Source organism: Macadamia integrifolia, chromosome 9 (genome assembly GCF_013358625.1).
Source record: "Macadamia integrifolia cultivar HAES 741 chromosome 9, SCU_Mint_v3, whole genome shotgun sequence".
NCBI classification, from domain to species: domain Eukaryota; kingdom Viridiplantae; phylum Streptophyta; class Magnoliopsida; order Proteales; family Proteaceae; genus Macadamia; species Macadamia integrifolia.
Window position 1 is genome coordinate 24,873,260 of NC_056565.1, and position 19,055 is coordinate 24,892,314.

Consider the following 19,055-nt stretch of genomic DNA (forward strand, 5'->3'; position numbering starts at 1 on the left):
TAAGGATTAGTTTTCTTGGACCCATGTAAATGATCAATGTACAAATTTATGACATAAGTTAAATATACATCATATGATCAGCAACACATGGGAGTTTGAAGACTAGGATCTCATCAGATTCTAGCAAATCTCTTTCAAATCGTTAGTGAACAAATTTAGAAATTAATGGGATGGTGCAAGATAGATGAAGTAGAAATTAATAGGATATCTTGGGCCCTAAGGTTATCTCATATGAGTCTGGACTCTGGATTCAGGCAGTATGGACTGTGGACTGGCCCAAACACACCACCATTAACAATTTGTGAATTTTCTCTTGCTCCTCCATCCAGTTGGCCCATTCGACACTTTTAGCAAAAGGACCAATATGGACAACATTGATTCATGATGTTTGGTTTTTTTGGATCGGTAATCTAAATTCATGCTCTTAGAAAGACATGGAACAAAATAAGAATATAAAAGGCATTGTTTGAATAGCCAAAGAGAAAAACAAGAAGTGGATGCAGCCACCAAACTTTAGAAAGGGAGAAACAAATTCCAATGATCTGAGAGCTTCTTGAACTAGAGAAATACTACCATAGAAGAAAGGAATGAAGCCTGGAGAAAACAATGGCATTCAAAACATTGTCACACCTCCTATCTAGCCTGGGACCCACTCTAAAGTCCATACGGAGTCATGGAAGTTGGTACGATGGGAAATTTTACTCAATGTACACCGGCAGCGAATCTTATATTCAGGTAAGCTGCAGGAGCCGGGAGGCGGCTTCTGCCTTATTGGCCCACAGTTATAAAGTTATCCAACTTATCCTGGTCTGTGCGATCGTAGAGAAAACGAGAAAGAGAAAGTGGAAATTTAAAATGGCAATGGCAGCGGCAGGTGTGGTGGCGTTAGGCCACTCGTCCTCACTGTACGAGGGTCGACACAGATGTTTTTTCAAGACGAAGAATAACAAGCTCGAGACAGGGGAGTTGGGATTTGTGACGTCGCAGTTGAGTGGCATCAAAATCTCATACCCCTCTACCGCAATCCATGCCGTCAAACCCACCTCCGCTCCTTTCACACCTCTCCTTCAACCAGTTGCTCGTAAGTTGACTCTGCAACTCTCAATCGTTTTTGTCTCTCTTGGCTTTCTATTCTCAATTCTAGTTCCATGGTATTATCCTTATCCACCTGCAATTTTCTATACCAAATGAATCAATTTCAAATTGGGTCTTCTTGCAGGTAGAGTGTGTCCATTTACTGGAAAGAAAGCTAACAAGGCAAACAGGGTCTCCTTCTCAAATCACAAAACTAAGAAGTTGCAGTTTGTTAACCTACAATACAAGAGGGTCTGGTGGGAAGCAGGGAAGCGCTATCTCAAGCTGCGCTTGTCGACTAAGGCATTAAAGACCATTGAGAAAAATGGCCTGGACGCTGTTGCTAAGAAGGCTGGAATCGATCTGCGGAAAAAGTGAACTCACCAGTTGTGAGTTTTTTGCGCTCTCTACTGTATTGATTTAATGTTTGAGCTGCTTTTACTGTTCCTACAAACCCAACCCCTACCCCCACAAACAAACCCAAAAGAAAAAACTCATGTCAACCTGGAAATTTCTGTTTTTTAGATGATCTAATACAAGGTTCTGCCATATCTGGTCATTTGAAAGCAATTATGAGCTATGGATCCAAAACTCAGTCTCTATTCATTTCTTCTTCATGGTGATTCAGATGCTACTGAATTGAACTTCAAAATCTAGGTGTTGTGTTTGAGTACTAAAAGAACCATATTGCAACTGTAATTATATGAACAAATGTATGGTCACTGTCCAAAGAAAATTGAAACTATGAGAAACAATGGACTCCTCAGTTTCGATCAGCTGTGTTGTTCCGTGATTTCAAATGAATAACTGAGCTCCAAATGACATCTTCTATCGTCGTCTTCAAACTGCATAAAGAAAGATGATGCTAGTTTAGATTAAAGCAGAAATATTTGCATTACCCAAAAGCAGGTAAAAGGGTCAAGGACGAAGCTTCTGGGTTCCAATCACTAAATCTACCTATTTGTTAGAGTTGTGATTCCATGGGAAAGCAGGGATGTGTAACTCCCCTAGAATATAGTTGGACTGTAACAGCCTAACAGGTGCTGAGTCCCATGACATTATTTTTGATAGAACATATTTTGCAATGGTAAAATCAATAAAATTTCACTTCAGTTTATAATTTTGACCTAAAAAATTCTCAGTATACAAATATAACGATTTCATATGTTATGTGTTCCATTAGTTGGAAGGGGGAGGGGGGAACCAAGGTACAAAGAAATCTGGCCACTACCAGGCAACCCATAGAGGAGGATATCATCATAGCAAGCAACTGGGTTGTGTTCCACACATGAAAGGTGGAAGCATTTCCTTTCTGATGAATAGTCTAGGTGAACACAAATTTCCCACATAAAAGAAACTAGTATAAGAATCAGAAAAATGAGGAAGAGAAATCTCTTACTATTCGTCTGACTCAACTGTCATTGCAAAAGATCACAACTTTAAAATATGCTTCTATATGCAATTATGGATTTTAAACTGCACTCACCTTCAGCTTTGCCGAGTAAACTCCTCTTGCAAGCTCACCAGATGGAGTGGTCTCCTCCTTTAGAGTTTCTACATAGGGTTCCTTTTGTGGAGCAAAAGTACCCAGCATGCCTTTGCGTTGCTCAACTGAAATCCAAGATTACAAGAAACAGTCAAGGAAACAAAGATTACAATAAATCTTCAACAGATTCACGGTAACTTGGCTAAAAGCATGTGAAACCTAGAGGTTAAGCCACGTCCATTTGGGTAAAGCTGGGTCTAAATCCCCCATGGTCCTCACTTTAAACATTGAAAGAGCAAGACTCATCCTAATACCACCTTGACCCCAACTATATGCTCCATCTTCCGTTGGGGATTGCATGCTCTCATTTCTACTCCATTAAATTGGTTTCTCATAAAAAAAACAAAAACAGCTAGATTTCTTAAGGATTCACAAGAGCAACCATCTATCAACAAAAGAAAGTATCCATAAGTTGTGACTAATGCAATATTTCAACATATTATCTTTATATTTCCATTCAAATTATGAGAAAATTTTGGTTCATATAATCATTTGCAAGTTTGTGTTGTGCGTGCAAGAGCACTTGTGTGTATGTGTGTTGGAGAGAGAGAGACAACAGAATCTGTATGAAGCAAAGATTGATTCTCAGTTTGACCTTCTGTAAAGAAGGCTTTCAAAATAACCCATGCATTGTGCTGTTGAATTGATTCTTAAGATACTGGAGTTGGAATGAACCCCAAATACCATATACATATGTCCTTCAACCTAGATCCCACTGAACATTTTTCCCTCAATATGCTTCTACTCTAACCTCATGTCTGAGATTCGAAAGGAACCACAAACGTGTACCTCATCCGTGAACCATCTATCAGCAAAAGAAAGTATCCATAAGTTGTGACTATTGCAATATTTCAACATATTATCTTCATATTTCCATTCAAATTATGAGAAAATTTTGGTTCATATAATCATTCGCAAGTTTGTGTTGTGCGTGCAAGAGCACGTGTGTGTATGTGAGTTGGAGAGAGAGAGACAACAGAAACTGTATGAAGCAAAGATTGATTCTCAGTTTGACCTTCTGTAAAGAAGGCTTTCAAAATAACCCATGCATTGTGCTGTTGAATTGATTCTTAAGATACTGGAGTTGGAATGAACCCCAAATACCATATACATATGTCCTTCAACCTAGATCCCACTGAACATTTTTCCCTCAATATGCTTCTACTCTAACCTCATGTCTGAGATTTGAAAGGAACCACAAACGTGTACCTCATCCGTGAACCATCTATCAACAAAAGAAAGTATCCAGAAGTTGTGACTATTGCAATATTTCAACATATTATCTTCATATTTCCATTCAAATTATGAGAAAATTTTGGTTCATATAATCATTCGCAAGTTTGTGCGTGCAAGAGCACGTGTGTGTATGTGTGTTGGAGAGAGAGACAACAGAAACTGTATGAAGCAAAGATTGATTCTCAGTTTGACCTTCTGTAGAGAAGGCTTTCAAAATAACCCATGCATTGTGCTGTTGAATTGATTCTTAAGATAATGGAGTTGGAATGAGCCCCAAATACCATATACATATGTCCTTCAACCTTCCCACTGAACATTTTTCCTTCAATATGCCTCTACTCTAACCTCATGCCCGAGATTTGAAAGGAACCACAAACATGTACCTCATCCGTGAACCATCCTCTGGCAACTAAATACCCCCATAGTAAAACCTAGAGCAGAGTCTCATCCAGCAGCAATTTGATGTTTTCATATTTATTTAGACTGTGTTTGCTATGCATTTTAGGAATAGGTTCTGGGTCTAAAACTTATTCCAAAACAAGAAAATAGAGAAGAGCTTCAGAATGCATTCTAGACCCAGGATCTATTCCAAGAATCATTCTAAAATGAGAAAGAAGGGCTTCAGAAAGTGTTCTAGACACAGGATCTATTCCAAGAATGCATTCTAAAACAAGAACATAGAGAATCAGAATGCGCTCTAGACTGAGGATCTATTCCAAGAATGTATACCGAACACAGACTTATGTTGAGGACGACTCACATTCCCCTTTTGCCCAGAAATCCATATTATAACCTTGATTACTCTTGTGCATCATGTCTTTTTCTACAAAGATGTCTCCATAAAGTGATTCTTAGAGATGTCTAAGCAATTGAGGATTCTTCCTAATTAAACCCAAGGTAGTTAAAGGTAAACACCAGAATCTAAGTTCCCCACACTTATTAACTGAGGATCTAATGCTACGAGTCCTATAACAAAAGCAGCAGCAAGATTTTTCCCAATCCCAACTGTATTTAAAAAAAAAAAAAAAAAAAAAAAAAAAAAAAAAAATCAAATCTTAAAGTGAAAAGAAATCTCTGGTACCTTGAAGGTGCCCTTTCCAGACAGTGTTGGAATAGGCCAAGCCAGAGACAATGTTGTTCTTCACGGTGAATGTCAGCTTCATCCGATAAAGAGACCCCTCCCTGAGGGTAAACAAAATACGGTTGCTTTGATCGTCATCGATGGGCAGAGGGGTATTCATCTCTCCCAATTCCTCAGAGATGATCCCTATGGAGTGGAATGTAACTTCAGGTTCCATTTGGCCTAGCAAAACAGAAAACATAGCCCTTAGGAATCAATCATCAAACAGGGTCTCCAATGGGGAGGAAATGTAATAGGAAAAGAAAGAAACCAGAAAGATAACCATTCAAGTCATCTTCAACACAACCAAGAAGCTTCTCTTTCCACCTCGTTAAGCTCTCATCATCCTGCAGAAATAAGATACTCTAGTGAGGAAAAGGGAATTTCAAGATCACCCATTAGCCATTGCCTTGAAAGAGAGTGAAACTTCACTTTTCACTCTCACATCCAAACACTCAAAACAAGAACAATCAGAGACACCATTATAAAAGTTAAAGAACAGTTTCACTTCACAGGCTAAGAACACAAAGAATCAGAGCAAGACGGTAGCCATTACATTGACTGCAAAACATCAACAAATGCAGGGACTCATCAATTCTATACCATTAAAGATTAAAGCCCAAAAGATTAAAAATAAGAAGAGAAAGCCAGAAAGCACAAAGAACGAAGTCATTTAAGGAGGGGGAGGGGGAGGGGGAGGGGGCAAGATTTACCAATTTCTTGAGCAAAATAGCCATTGCTCATTCTCAAAATCATACAGAAGACTAGACTGACCAAATATCAAAAGGGAAAACAAGAAATCAGGTAAACGAGTACCTTGTCTTTCTCAAGCTGTTCTTTGAGAGGAACCAGCGGACCAGGAACATAAGTATCAGGAATCCCATCATTTTCGGGTTCATCGTCCTCCTCTTCAAAGACTTCATCGTCACAAACCCTCTCAGGCGGCATTTCTCCTCCTTGTCCTTGAATATCACCCATTTCTCCTCCTTGTTCTTGTTTATCACCGACCCAAGAAGAAGACCCTGCTTCCAGAAAAAGGACCAAAGACAAGGAAACTGTATGCTCTACTACTACTGCTACTACCGGCGTATACGAATGTTCTTCTCTCCCAATCTGTCTTCCCGTTTTCTACTCTCTTCTTGCTGAGTTCTTTCTGTGTCTTGGGTGTCAGCGTCCAGAAGAGACAAGAAAAGAATTGAAGAGGGGGGGTATTTGTAAGAGTCACTATCAGTTTATTCTCTAGTGTCAATGAGCAGTATATGATTTGATGGTTCCACATCTGTAATAGGACTATCTAGAGGAATTTTGGCGCCACATTAGGGTATTTTAGATCCATGGCAAGGATTAGGGAGTATGGAGTAGGGACTGGCCCTGGGGTGGGTCCGATCTGGGACGGGGAGTGTGGGGAGTAGGAGCTAGGGGCAGGGACTAGGGTCTGGTGACTCTGGTCCATAGAAGATGGGAATGGGCTGGGCTGGGCTGGGCTGGGCTGGGACCCTATAATCGCCAAAAAAGGCTAGATGAGGCCCAACACCCAATAGCAAAAATAGACTGATTCTGTCTCAAAACTAGATATTTATTTTTTTTAGGGTGAATAACAAGGGAGGTAAAGGTATCTCATGTTTCAAAAATTATGTTTGGGTTTCTTATTAGTCGGTTTTGTTAAGACTTGCATTTCTCTAATTTTGCCCTCATTAGTCAGTTCTGTACTTTATTTTGATACCTTGCAACTCTCTCTCTCTCTCTCTCTCTCTCTCTACTTGTCTTTGCATCTCTAGAATTCCACTCCTTTACAGCATGGCAGGGGGACAGTGCACATCTGATGGCCTAGAACACCCGGGCATGAGCCCCAACGCATGAGCATGTGTCCCAAGGTGCATCAAGTAATCGGATGTGCACTGTGATCCCTACCACACCATAAAGGATCCCCATCCGCATCTCTACCTCCTCCCCTGCATCCCCGCTCTTGCCCTCTGCCTTCCTGCACTCCTCTCTCTGATGCTATTCTATAAATAGCCTTCAAGGTAATGCCAAAATTGATCCTAGGCTCCAACTGGCATATATGCAATTTTGAGAATCCCAAGGGAAAAGGTATAAATGTAGGGCTTTGTATGCCATCGTTCAGGAAAGGAAGGGAAAAAAAAGTGGTTGATAATGAAAAGTTGAAGATGGAGGGAGGAGAAAAAAAATTAGACAATATATATAAGTTTTATTGGTGTGATTGTAAACCTGGTATGAGTGTGCTTGGTTACAAGTTATGATAAGGTATATTTGTAATTTTCTCAAATGATTGCAACGAGAAGATTTCTATTTGCTCAGTTAGTTGGTGCCTTACCGATAGAGTATAGGCTCCCACGAAGTCATACAACCCAAGATGAGAACTGTTGCAATAATTCAAAGACTAGATCAGGGAGAGAGAATGCTAACTGGTAGCATGCCTCATTTGCCAGTGTGGCATCCAATGGGACAATGCACAAAGCATCTAACAGAGGTGTGATGGTCATTTCGACACCCTTGTGGCACAGGAGTGCACAACCATGTAAAGAGCTTTACTCCTATTTTTAACATATGAAGCAACTAGGGAAATTTTTTTAACTCAACCTAATAGGTATCTTTATCATTTGGTCCTGAATCCTGACGTTGTAAGCAAATTCCTTCATGTTGCTTTACATCTCGTGGACATCCCATCCTTCCCCCATTGCCTTCTTCAATCCATGGAGAAGGCATCCCATCCTTCCCCCATTGCCTTCTTCAATCCATGGAGAAGGCCCCATGTTTGCTGTTTTACAATCTTTTCCCATCATCAAATAATATAGTTTTCCTTCTAATTGAATTCCATCTTTATTGCAAGGGGTGTGTAGTTGCAGAAATGGGATTTGCAGCATGGTTTCGAATTGGATCAAAATCGGTCCATTCGAATATGGATCGGTCGGCTTTAATTCCCACTAATGCCAATTTCATTGATCTATTTTGGATTGGCCTTGAATTATTCGTCTTCTACCATACCCTTTGTATTCGAGTATATGATGCTAATATAATGAGGTGGCCACAAAGGGAGAAAATGATTTGTCTTCTACCATACCAGACTCTCCATTCCACGTCTGCATTGGCCATCTTTCAAATCAAACACTCCAATCTAGAGAGTGAGTGAGTGAGTGAGAGAGAGAGAGAGAGAGAGAGAGAGAGAGGGGGGTATAAGCTGTTTAGTTCTCAGGATGGAAACTGCGGAAAGAAAATCAAGGGTGACCGAGTCTACAGCCATTTTTACTGTTCATTCTTGTACTGCTAATGTCCATCCCAATGGTAATGTGTTGCCAGACCTAAGATGAGACTTCCAAGATGATGATGTCTTGGCAGTTCATCAGTTAATGACTAAATTTCCATGTAAACCAAAAATAAATAAATAAATAAAAAGTTAACCTTGAGGGATCATTGACAAGATTCATTATATATCATGCTCAACAGTAGGAGATTCAGAGGTCCCCCCCTAGTGATGCTCAGTTGAAGAGATTTATGCTTCCATGATATAGCAATGCTCTGCAACTCTCGAAAGTGATCGCTGCCCCATCTGCAGCTCTATCGGTAGTCTTCGGATAAAAAGTGCTGCAGAAGCCTCCACTTTGATGGTGCAGCAAGACAATAAGACAAGCTTAACCAACTTCTAATCTCAAATCTAATTTGATGCAAATCTAGTAACTTAGGACCTCACCACTAGGCCATTAACCTACTAAAGAGTTTGATCTACCAGTGAACTTTGGCAGGATCAACACAAAGAAATTTACTTAAAGAATTGAAGTAGACTGTTCTTGTATGCTAACACTCTTAGGGAAATTATGTGTGCATAGAATGATAACTTCAGTCCTGATTTTCAATACACTCAGAAAACAGCCAACAAGAAGAAATCCCATAAGGGGTTGCAACTTGCAAATGACCACTTTACTGTGTTTGGTAGAAATAGAACTATGGTAAATACCTTTCAATCCTGTAGCTAAAAAACCTAAATGATATTCTTTGTTCTTCAGCTTCTAGCCCAAATTGGGCTAACATATAATGAATCTGTTGCTCTTTCTTTACTACTGCCTAAGCTTCGGAAACAGTAGACACAAAATAGAACAGAAATCATAAATTCAAAATGGAAAAACAGTTGAAATCACTTGTAATTTCTCAATGGACTAGTAAGAAGAGCAGAAACGAATTTTCCAAAATTTCAAGGGAGCTTCTACCAGATACTAGGGAATATATAGAAAGTAGAAACAGAATAAATGTATATCAGCGACAAATCTCCAGGCAATAAAAGACGTAAGGAGAGGTTGGGACATGATGTGAATCCTCCATATGGTGAAATCAATTTTGTCCACAAAGAATGTCAGTGATGAAACCTTATGGGTAAATTTTCTTCTATGATGGTTACAGATTCCAAATCAGACTACAATATGTGAAACGTAAAGTGATAAATCAAGGGGCATAAAAAAATAATAATAAAATAAAAATAAAGGCTAAATTAGAAATATACATTGAATGCTTACAGAGATAAGCTGTATATGTAAAGCTGATTATCTAAAGGGTTCAACAGGTGTAGAATTTTGAAGAAAAGCTGCAGTCTGGAAACATTCAGCAGCTTCTTGTGCTGATGCACCACCCTCAGCTTTGTATAGAAGCCCAAGGTTGTACCAAGCAGAGGCATTTGTTTGGTCTAGTCGCAAGGCATCTGTTAGGAAGCTTCTAACTACAGCCAATGACTTGTCACCAAGCTGTCTAAGAACAATAGCTGTAGAGACCAAGCTTGGGACATGGGTGGGTTCAACATCTAGGGCATTCGTGAATGCTTCCAGAGCTTCTTTGTGGAGGCCTTTTGCTTCATAGAGTAAACCTGAGACAACCAGAACCAAATTTAACTCCCACGAGTTTTTAGTGCTAATGCCAACAATTATATACTTTTTGTACACTACTATCTCATAATAAAGCATAATAGGTTAAATTTGAAAATAAGAACTAAATTAAACAAAAAAAAAGTTTCCAATATAACCATTTCTAAGAGAGAGCACGAGCAGTTATTACCACCAAACCAAGCACTGATATCAACAGCTCGAATTGAGGCTTTTTGAACCACAAAAACCATACCATTATTATAGGTCTAACTTAGTAAGTTTAAAGGGGGAGAGGGGGTAAATGTTTATAACATGAAAATTAAAATAATAACATGACGAATAAGTGACCAAGCTATCCCATTGACTATCATTAACATCTCGATTCAAGCTTCCTGAACCAGTAAAATCTTACTATGATTACAAGTCTAAACATATAAATTAGTCTGCCTCATCTCCCACAAGGCGTTCACTTTCAGAAACATGATTACCAATCAACAATGACAAACCTAGGCAGACTTCAATCAGATTGCTATTTCGAAAGTTTGGAAAGAAAAAAGGTTGACAACCACCTTTTCTCTGTGTAGAAGTATCAATAGAGGCCATTAAAGGCTCAAAAAGCAGTGTCATCCCAAAATCAAAGCAAAACATGGCAAGAAAATAAAAGTCTAACAACCTCCAAGAGTAGCTACTCCCCCAATTTCCCCCAACAGACAAAACCCACACTTGCAAACAAGAAAGAAGCTACACCCCACCCTTCCCCCCTCCTCAACCTTCTCCAAAATTGTACAATCACATTACACATGTGATGTAAATAAGAGAGCCTTATGAAACAGCCAGGCTGGGTCAAAAGAGATCTGGTTTTCTTTGGTCCAGACCTTCCATCGAAGCAGCTCAGATTTGGTTCAAATCTGGCCCTTCTTGTTCTCTTCGATCCAGCTCAGCAGAGAGGTTTTTTCTCCCATCGAACAGCATATTTCTCCTCCAGATATGGTCTTAAAGAAGATCTTCTAGAAGGCTTTCCAGCTGCCCTATCAAACTGGAAAGAAGAAGGCTCTACAAGAAACCAGCCGGCAGTCCATCGATTTTCTCAAGCTTGGGCTTCATGTTTTGATTTCAGCAAACGAAAAGATTTGTTTCCAAATTTCTCTCTTTCTTAGAAGGCAAGCAGATCAGAGAGGAAGTATTAGTTATTAAGTTGAGTCAGAGTTTATTTGTTTCTATATTTACTTGTTTCTTAGTCTCCACGTATTAGGAGTTTAGTTTCTATTTTCATTATTTCCTAATTTGTAATCGGTTTTTTGTAGGCCTATATAAAAAGCCCCATCGATTGTAATAGGCATACATGGATTAATAAACAAAGTTGTTTGCTTGCAATTATTCAGCTGAGACAGGTGTAGTTCATCTATTGAGAGAGTAGAGGGTGAGAGACCCAGGCTGAGATAGCCATTCCCATCCCCCCCCCCCATTCTTCTCCATCGATTTCTCTTTATGCTTCTTTCTTTATTAATTTTCTGTTATTCAGTTAATCAGTTGAGGGGTGGTTAAGTGGCTGTTAAGACATGTTGAGGTTGTTACAAAGATCAAACCAACTATAGGTGCTACAGTTGAAGGCCTGAAGACAGAAACAGCCCCATCAAATTCTGTTTTGGTAATTTTTCTGGGCAGGAATCAAGCAACCAGATTTCCCCAACCCTTGACCAAATTAATTCCAGCTTTCAGGGTTTTGATCAGCACCCCAAAGGAGTCACTCAACCAAGAGCAGGGCCCCAATAGAGTTGTTACAACTAATTATTGGAGCTTCAGAATCCCAAATCAAGAACCATCAGATCTCCACATCTGTTGGGCATCTATTGGCCTCCCTAGGTAACTCCTTCGACCAGCTTTCAGCCCCATCTGGTCCTACACCTGCCAACCGCAGGGTCTCTCCCTACAGTCCAAGAATACCCTACTTCTGCCTGGGTTTCTTCTTGCTGTGTTACTGCACCTACGTGTTTGGAGGATCTATTGACCTGATATCAGGCTTCCCTGGACCAGGTGTGTTAATCCTTTGGGCCCCTATTTTGTGAGTTCCCTAATTCTTCTCAGTTCCGCCTAGATTTCCAAATTGGTATTGTTCTTGGATTCTAAATCTGAAACTGAAATCTGAGTTTGGGATGGAGCCTGTACAATCTTTGGGGTTATTTTCTTAGGTGAATAACCTTACATCAACATGTGCCAGGTTCCTACCTGAATTGAGAATCTTTTTCTAGTGGTCTACTTTGTAATTGACAATTTTACCCCTTCTTGAGCCAAATCACAGCTGAATTTCTTAAAATATAATCATCAAAGTCATGACCCCCAAAATTGAACTGAACAAAGAAACTTACAATCATTGATTACTTGCTCTACTTTTGCTACTGTGTGTTACACCGCTTTTACCTGGTTACAGACCATAAACATGTCTTGGGAGTTTGATAACTCAGCAGTGGCTGCCTGAAAGTAATATCCAGGCTCAAGAATAAAAGATCTATAAGAGAGTCTGGATCCAGCATGGATATTTCAAAAGAATATTGAAGGGCATATTGTCATTGTCATGTTCCTCCACTGTTGTAACCTTTTTATTTGTTTGGATAATTGATGCAATCGTGGATTCAATAACCCTGATTATGGTTTGCTATGGGCCCACCAGATTAAGAGATTTCAAATTAAGGGTTCAGTGGCGAATCCATAATTTCCGAAGCAAAACAGGTCCTTAAAGTAACTAGGAGCTGGATAAATCTGGAATTAAAACTTTAGGGAATGGCCTATGCTGGATGTTAAAGAAGAGTGGGAATAAACAGAACTAAAGTTTAGAACCACGGAGTTTTGTGCATGGTTCAAGAACTCGCCAAGCTATCGGGTTTTTCTTGGTTTCGTGAAGTCTCAAGATGAGATGACATGCAACACAGAAAAACTACAAAAACTCAACCGAGATCTTGGCTCATTTTTCAGCCTTAATTTGTCGCAGTAGAAACCAGTCATGTGACCCACTATAAAAGCTTCATTCTGTCGAGCCTAGGTCAAAAATTGGTTTTTTGTGCAATTTTTGCCAATCTCGTTGAACTCGAAAGTCTTTGCCCGTTTTGAAGCAAAGTCCCCCATTGGTTTTTTTGTGAACTTTTTTTCCAAATCACATCAAGGGGAGCTTGGAGCAAATGGATTCACAGCTTGACATCAACTTTTGGAGTTGTTTTTCTGCCCAAGAACACTTGTAGGTAAAACTTTTCTCAATAACATTTTTTCCTCAAAAAACATGATGAAACTTGGTTGTTGACTTTTATAGTTTTTATATGTGAAACAATGTCCCCTGATCTATGACTTGACAGAGTCCTAATTTTTTTTCCTGTTTTATTTATTTTATTTTTTTTCTGCAAAAAAAAAATATAGTTAATAGTCATTGTTTGAAACAAGGACTCTATGATGGGCATAAAGCAAGTCATCCACTTGGAGACTACTTGACGTAGATCAAAGCATGAAGAAGACAAAAATAAAGTGCAGAAAATACTACTCATGTGAACAGTGATTTTGGACCATATTGCTTCTTTTTAAGCTTAGTTTCCTTTTTTGTTTAATTCATTCTTGTCAAAGTTGACTTTAGGGAAGTCTTTAGGAAGAAGTAGTTTCCTTTTTTACTTATTTTCCTTTTCTTGTTCCTTATTTATTGTTTCTTAGTTCACATGGTATTAGAATTAGTAGTAGAGTTGGTCCAAAATTTGAGAGTTTATATTTTGGTGTTGGTTTCTATTTTTGTATTAGTTTCCATTTTGGTCTCTTTCTAAATTGTAGGGTTGTACCTTCTCCTATATAAGAGGAGCTTATGTAACCTTTTTGAGAATGAATGAAAGAAATAAATTTTATAGCCATTGTTCTTCCTTAATCCTGAGATAGGATGTTCAACATGGGATAGTTGTGGGTGAGAAGCCCAGGCTGATAGCCATTCCCCTATGCCCCTCTCCAATCTTTTCTCACCCTCTTCCCTTTCTTATTTTCTGTTTTACCTTTGTTTATTGAGTAATTAAGAGTTAGTTACAAGTTGATAGAAGGCCTGAAGACCATCCAACAAGCCGGCTTGAAGATCAGCCAACAAGAGTATATCGATACCAGTAAATCAGGGTTTCTTGGGCAGGGGGATCGATCACTAGATCTCCCAAACCAGAACCCATCTCAGTCTGCCCTTTTGGGACTGGGTTCCAGCCTCCAAGAGAGCTATTTTACCTGCATATTTTACCTACATACCAGCTCCTTTGGAGAGCTCCTCTTACAGCCACAGGCAAACTCCTTCAAACTTGCTAAACCGTAATCTATGATCTGCTCTGGAAAGCGAATGGCTTCCTAACTACTTGGTGGAATCCAACCAAATTTGGAGGGCTATCTGAAGGTGTTCCCAGCCGCATCCCCACCAAATTACGGGATCGTCTGAGCTACGGTTTGTGAGTTCTTATTTCTCAATTCTATCCTATTCCAGCCCAGATTTTCATATCCTACCTGGGATTAGATTAATGTAAGAGTGGTTCACAAGTGATCCAATCCCAGGTAGGATCTTTAGTAAATTCAATAAAAAGCAGATAGTATGAACAAAACAGAAATAAGAGAATGAAGGGATAATGGGGGTAAGGGAATCGGTTGGGTCGAGTATCTCACTCTTCCCTAGGGAATCTCACCCAAGTTGTCTCTCACAGCACTGCATCTCACAGTTTTCCAGCACAAAGCTTTCTTTTTTTTCGTTTAATCAAATTCATGATCAATGTTGTAGCCCCTTACAAACTTATATAAAAGACTCAAAACTAACTCAAAACACTAAAAATGAAAAGTCTAACTCAATCCTTAACTAATTAGGAAACCTAAACTGACTAAGAAACTGAAATAACAAAGAATATAGACTCAAAACAGGACTCTAATTAAACTAATGAATTAAATCTCGTTTTCCTACTTCTATCCATATTTTAGGCACATTAAAGTGGCCCATTACAATGAAAACTCATAGGATCAAAGGCCCAACACATACATAACCCAACCTAAGGGCTTATTTGCAATAAAAATAAGCTCATTAAGTGACTTATCTGCATCATAGATCCTATGTGATCTAGTCTTACATCACTATTATACCACTATTGTTAAACAATTACAAACAAACCATGAATAATGCCAAATTTATTAAATGACTTATAATTGGATGTCTTAATTCCGCTTATTTAAGTTGTTTTATGTCAATTAAACCATTTATATGTGTTATAGTATAATAGTAGTACTTAAAATTGTGTGGAATAGCTAGGGTAGAGATCATATACAACATAGACTTTGAAGTGTCTCCGAAGTCAAAGTTTTTTTTATCATTTTAGTTTTATTTTTTTTCAAATCTAGTGTTTCCACTATGTTTAGAAGGCCTAAAATAGGCTGGATGACAAGTTTCACGACCTAACTTAGCCATATGGCCACCAAAACCCAACCTTGAAACTTGTGATAAAAAAAAATGCATGGTTTCAGCGAGATCTCGCCAAATCTCAGTTTGTGCATGGTTTCGTCGAGCCTGGCCGAAACTATGCCTGAAATTGAGTCCTCAAACCATGGTTTTGTGTTATCAAGGGAAGTTGGTTCTTACCTTCTTACCTGTAGATTTTGGAAACCTACCTTCTTTTTTCTCGATTAGAATACAATCACACAAAAACAAGACATTGCTTTCACTTGAACGAACCATCTCAATAGGCCTCTGTTTGGCCTGAAATTTCAGGAGGAGGTAGCTATCGCACAAATCTCTGAAGATCAACCACCAGCTATTTGATTCAGTAACCCAAAATGAATGAAAGATTTTCTGAAACTTAACAGGCGGTAGAACAGGTTCAGACTTGGTCTCAGGTTGGGAACACAGCTGTGTGATCTGGAAGAGATGAGACTCCAGGCTTAAGTTGCCTCTAGGTGAGGGATCAACACTGAGAGTTTCAAGAAGAAAGGGACTGCGATTCCAATGTAATGATAAAGCAGAGCTCAGTTACTAAGGAAAGACATTGAGAAGAAGAAAGAAGAACTAGAAGAAAGGCAGAAGCAGAAAATTAACAGCAGGGAAGAAAAGAGAATACCACCTCTGATTCAAGAGAGAGACCCAAGGAGTTGATGACAATAAGAAGGAAGAGAAAGAGGAAGGGAAGAAGAGAAACACCAGCACCCATGCACAGCAGCCATAAAATTTCAATGTCATCCCATTCTCCAATTCTTGGAGATTACTCATACAAGTATATTAAACTAATAACAATCCAAACTAGAATAGACTATAAATAAATTCAAATCTAATTGCACTCTTACCTTCCTACAACATTATCAACGTGATAAAGAAATTTTCAAAAAAACAACACATAAAAGAAATAACCTAAACATTTCTACGTGTAACTGCATCAATAATGCATAGCTTATTTATTGCACAAATTACAGTAAGTACAGTTATAGAATCAGAATGAGATCAGTTTCTCAAGAGATGTCATCTTCTTTCAATACCCCTCAAGACCGCAATCTCCCTCCAAAACACACAGTACAAAAAAAAAAATCTAGAGCGGACTCGTGTTGGATCATCATAAGAAGTCCTATCATAATTTTTAATCGGTACTACATATATTTCTTGAGATCCAAAGCAATTCACGGTCACTTACTCTTCATAAGCAGATCATTTATTTTTTGCTCACATAACCTCAGAAGCACCACAAAACTCATCTGTTCAAAACCTTAGTTTGCATAAAGAAGGCAAGACCAAAATAAGTTTTTGTAGTTCCTTCGAAATCGATACTGGGAATAGTGAAAGGATTGATTCAAGAGAAGACAGGAGAAGGTAAGAGCTGAAAAGTGAGTAGAAGAAGATTAGAGGAAGAGAAAAGAAGCGAAAAAGAAGTGTGCAATCAAATGAGGGTGAGAATTTATTTCTCTCCCCTATATTGATTTTCTGACATGTGGTATTAGGAATTACATACACCTCCCTAAGGAGGTAAAAGATTAAAAGTAAAAGTACAATACAAGACAACAAGATAATAAACCAGTACCCAAGGTACTCTTATTACATAAACTCTACAGATACTTCCTCACATGTTTACAGTCATTATAGGCTTTATAGCTAAGAATTACAATAGAAATGCTATGTCAAATCCCAGAAAAAGACAAATAATATAAAATATAATAGCATTGAAGAGAGAACATACCTATGGCATGACATTGGGAAGCAGAATAAGGACTAATGGATTTGGATTTAGAGAGGCAGACTTCAGCATCCCGCCAGAGTGACAAGCTTGTGTAAACATTTGCCAGATCATGCCATGTTTCCATTTCTAAACTTCTATCATGCTCCACACTGTCCTGTAACATATAAGTTGAAGAAAAGGTAATGTATTCACTCTTTCATTTCAGCAATGTACTTTTTAGACAAACCATTGAACCAAAGAAAAGTTTGCTTGATAATTCCCACCCACCCACCCACCCCCAATTAAAAAGGGAAAAACAGTCAGAGAACATGATAGGGTAAGTTGGGAGTTCGAAACAATGCCCCACAGAATCCTCAATAATTTAACATTTTCTTTCTGGACTTGTGATTCTGAAGGATCCCAATTGCATTACATCATATCTCATTTAAGTGTAAAAAATCACAAAGTGGCACTAATGGGTGATAATTATTTTCCATATCAGTATAAGACCACTATAATAATGACCAAGAGCAAATAAACAACCAGACCTTTTGAAACTTCTTCCCAACTCTGAAACTTCTACTCTGAACTTGAAGAACAGCAAGCAGATGAGTATATGTCTCAACAGCATTCTTAAACTGACCCTGTGCAATCTGGAGTTTTGCTTTAGTCCGCAACAAGTCTCCCTGATCCCACTTCCCAGTCTGATCCAGACCAGTATTGATGACTGTTTCAGCATCCTCATATCTCTGTTGAGCAGATAATATACGAGCCAATAAGATCCACCCTGTGATGTTAGAATCAGCTTCAAATTTCAGAAACTGCCTTGCATAGTAAAGGGCAACATTCAATCTCCTCTGCGCAGCATTTTCAAGGCTGAGATGAAATAAAACTTTGGGATCTCTTTCTTTCATTGTTTTTTCAGCAGTTTCTAATGCCTTCAGGGCCCCAGACTCTTTCATAATCCTCTCAGCGTCAGAAAAAACTGATCTGGCCTCAGCTGAGAGTGAGACACCAAGTAAGCAGTTGGCAACACTTACTATCTGATCACATCCACACTGCAACAGACCAAGAGCTCTGAGAGCAAACTCCACCCCTTCTTCTGCACAACGAGGGTTCTCTCCACAAATTTTAGAAGCCAATAATAAAGCTGACAAGCTGTTGGGATTCTCTCTTCTACTTAACAGCTTCCTCAACAGATTAAGAGCAACCATGTCCTCTCCAACCCCATGGTAACAGAGAGCAAGGATGTAATATCTTTCTTTTCTATCAAAAATCCCAGGTAGTAATTCTTCATACTGATTGGCTAAGGCCCCTAAATCCCCTGACAAAGACAGAGCAAATGAAAGGTGATCCATGACAGATGGATCCCATTCAATCCTTTTGAGAGCAAATTTTCTTAATAGAATCATCAACAGAAGAACAGCCTCTTCTATGTTGCTTCTAGGTACAAAAGAGCCTTCAATTTGATAACGGAGGTCTGGGGGGTTTGCATCACAACCACTATAGAGGAGAAAAATGGCAAACTCTTTCTGTATCCTTGCAGTGGTCTCCACATCAAGATTCCAATGGTGAAGCAGGGCACGCCGGTATGACAAAATTGCTTCATTTGGAAAACCAGCAAGCTTCCATAACTCAGGAAGCAACTCGACAGCCTTGTTTAGGGTCTCCTGCAATTTACTGTCAGTACCAAAGTTTTCAGGCAAGCCTTCTGGTAATGCAGATTCAACAATGTCCAGAATAGCTTTGCATGAATAAGCAGCGTCTGCAAAAACCAATTTGAATGAAAGATTAGACTTGTAAAGATGGTTGTTACAGTGAATAATGCAGAGAATGAGATTGAATGTCTTCGTCTCTACAGAATTCTAAGTCAATGAAAGACATGCGGAGCAAAGAGTTTTTTTTTTTTTCTTTTTTCATTGCTGAAAAGGGTAATCACAAGCCCAAAGAAGGAATAATAATGAAACATAAATGAAAAGGCCAGTATTAAAAAATTGTGGAGAGTGGGTTTAAGATTTTTTTTTTTTTTTTTTTTT

At 38.8% G+C, this 19,055-nt stretch overlaps 3 protein-coding genes across 7 annotated transcripts in view; 1 reads left to right on the top strand and 2 right to left on the bottom strand.

The window, feature by feature from the left end:
- Positions 1-588: 588 nt before the first annotated feature.
- Positions 589-1,644, top strand: LOC122088646 (50S ribosomal protein L28, chloroplastic-like). Its single transcript, XM_042657960.1, has 2 exons — positions 589-1,081; positions 1,220-1,644. The coding sequence occupies exons 1-2, from the start codon at positions 607-609 to the stop codon at positions 1,450-1,452; spliced, it is 708 nt and encodes a 235-aa protein (XP_042513894.1). The 5' UTR covers positions 589-606; the 3' UTR covers positions 1,453-1,644.
- A 10-nt stretch (positions 1,645-1,654) lies between these two features.
- Positions 1,655-6,357, bottom strand: LOC122088647 (rho GDP-dissociation inhibitor 1-like). 2 transcript variants are annotated; one of them, XM_042657961.1, is made up of 5 exons: positions 5,793-6,357; positions 5,248-5,323; positions 4,938-5,159; positions 2,561-2,685; positions 1,655-1,919 (listed from the first exon to the last, which is right to left on the bottom strand). In XM_042657961.1, the coding sequence occupies exons 1-5, from the start codon at positions 5,952-5,954 to the stop codon at positions 1,848-1,850; spliced, it is 657 nt and encodes a 218-aa protein (XP_042513895.1). In that variant the 5' UTR covers positions 5,955-6,357; the 3' UTR covers positions 1,655-1,847. The 2 variants fall into 2 exon arrangements, with proteins under 2 accessions (XP_042513895.1, XP_042513896.1); XM_042657962.1 differs by having other exon boundaries at positions 5,260-5,323; positions 5,793-6,343.
- Positions 6,358-9,286: 2,929 nt separating this feature from the next.
- The window catches only part of LOC122088645 (protein NPGR2-like), a 12,853-nt gene continuing 3,084 nt past the window's right edge, over positions 9,287-19,055 (bottom strand). For all 4 annotated transcript variants that reach the window (XM_042657959.1, XM_042657957.1, XM_042657958.1 and 1 more), the window contains exons 4-6: positions 17,568-18,784; positions 17,041-17,194; positions 9,287-9,846 (exon numbers count right to left, since the gene is read on the bottom strand). In XM_042657959.1, the coding sequence (XP_042513893.1) occupies positions 9,530-9,846; positions 17,041-17,194; positions 17,568-18,784 (1,688 nt within the window). In that variant the 3' untranslated portion in view covers positions 9,287-9,529. The remainder of the gene's footprint in view (positions 9,847-17,040; positions 17,195-17,567; positions 18,785-19,055) is intronic.

What these genes read in the sequence shown, in the direction of transcription:
- LOC122088647 (XM_042657961.1), bottom strand. Translation starts at nt 5,954, where the DNA reads ATGGGTGATATTCAAGGACAAGGAGGAGAAATGCCGCCTGAGAGGGTT. An exon ending in AACAGCTTGAGAAAGACAAG is followed by an intron (nt 5,324 to 5,792) that starts GTACTCGTTTAC and finishes TTATTTCTGCAG; the next exon opens with GATGATGAGAGCTTAACGAG. An exon ending in CTTGAATGGTTATCTTTCTG is followed by an intron (nt 5,160 to 5,247) that starts GTTTCTTTCTTT and finishes CTGTTTTGCTAG; the next exon opens with GCCAAATGGAACCTGAAGTT.
- LOC122088646 (XM_042657960.1), top strand. Translation starts at nt 607, where the DNA reads ATGGCATTCAAAACATTGTCACACCTCCTATCTAGCCTGGGACCCACT. An exon ending in TCTCCTTCAACCAGTTGCTC is followed by an intron (nt 1,082 to 1,219) that starts GTAAGTTGACTC and finishes GTCTTCTTGCAG; the next exon opens with GTAGAGTGTGTCCATTTACT.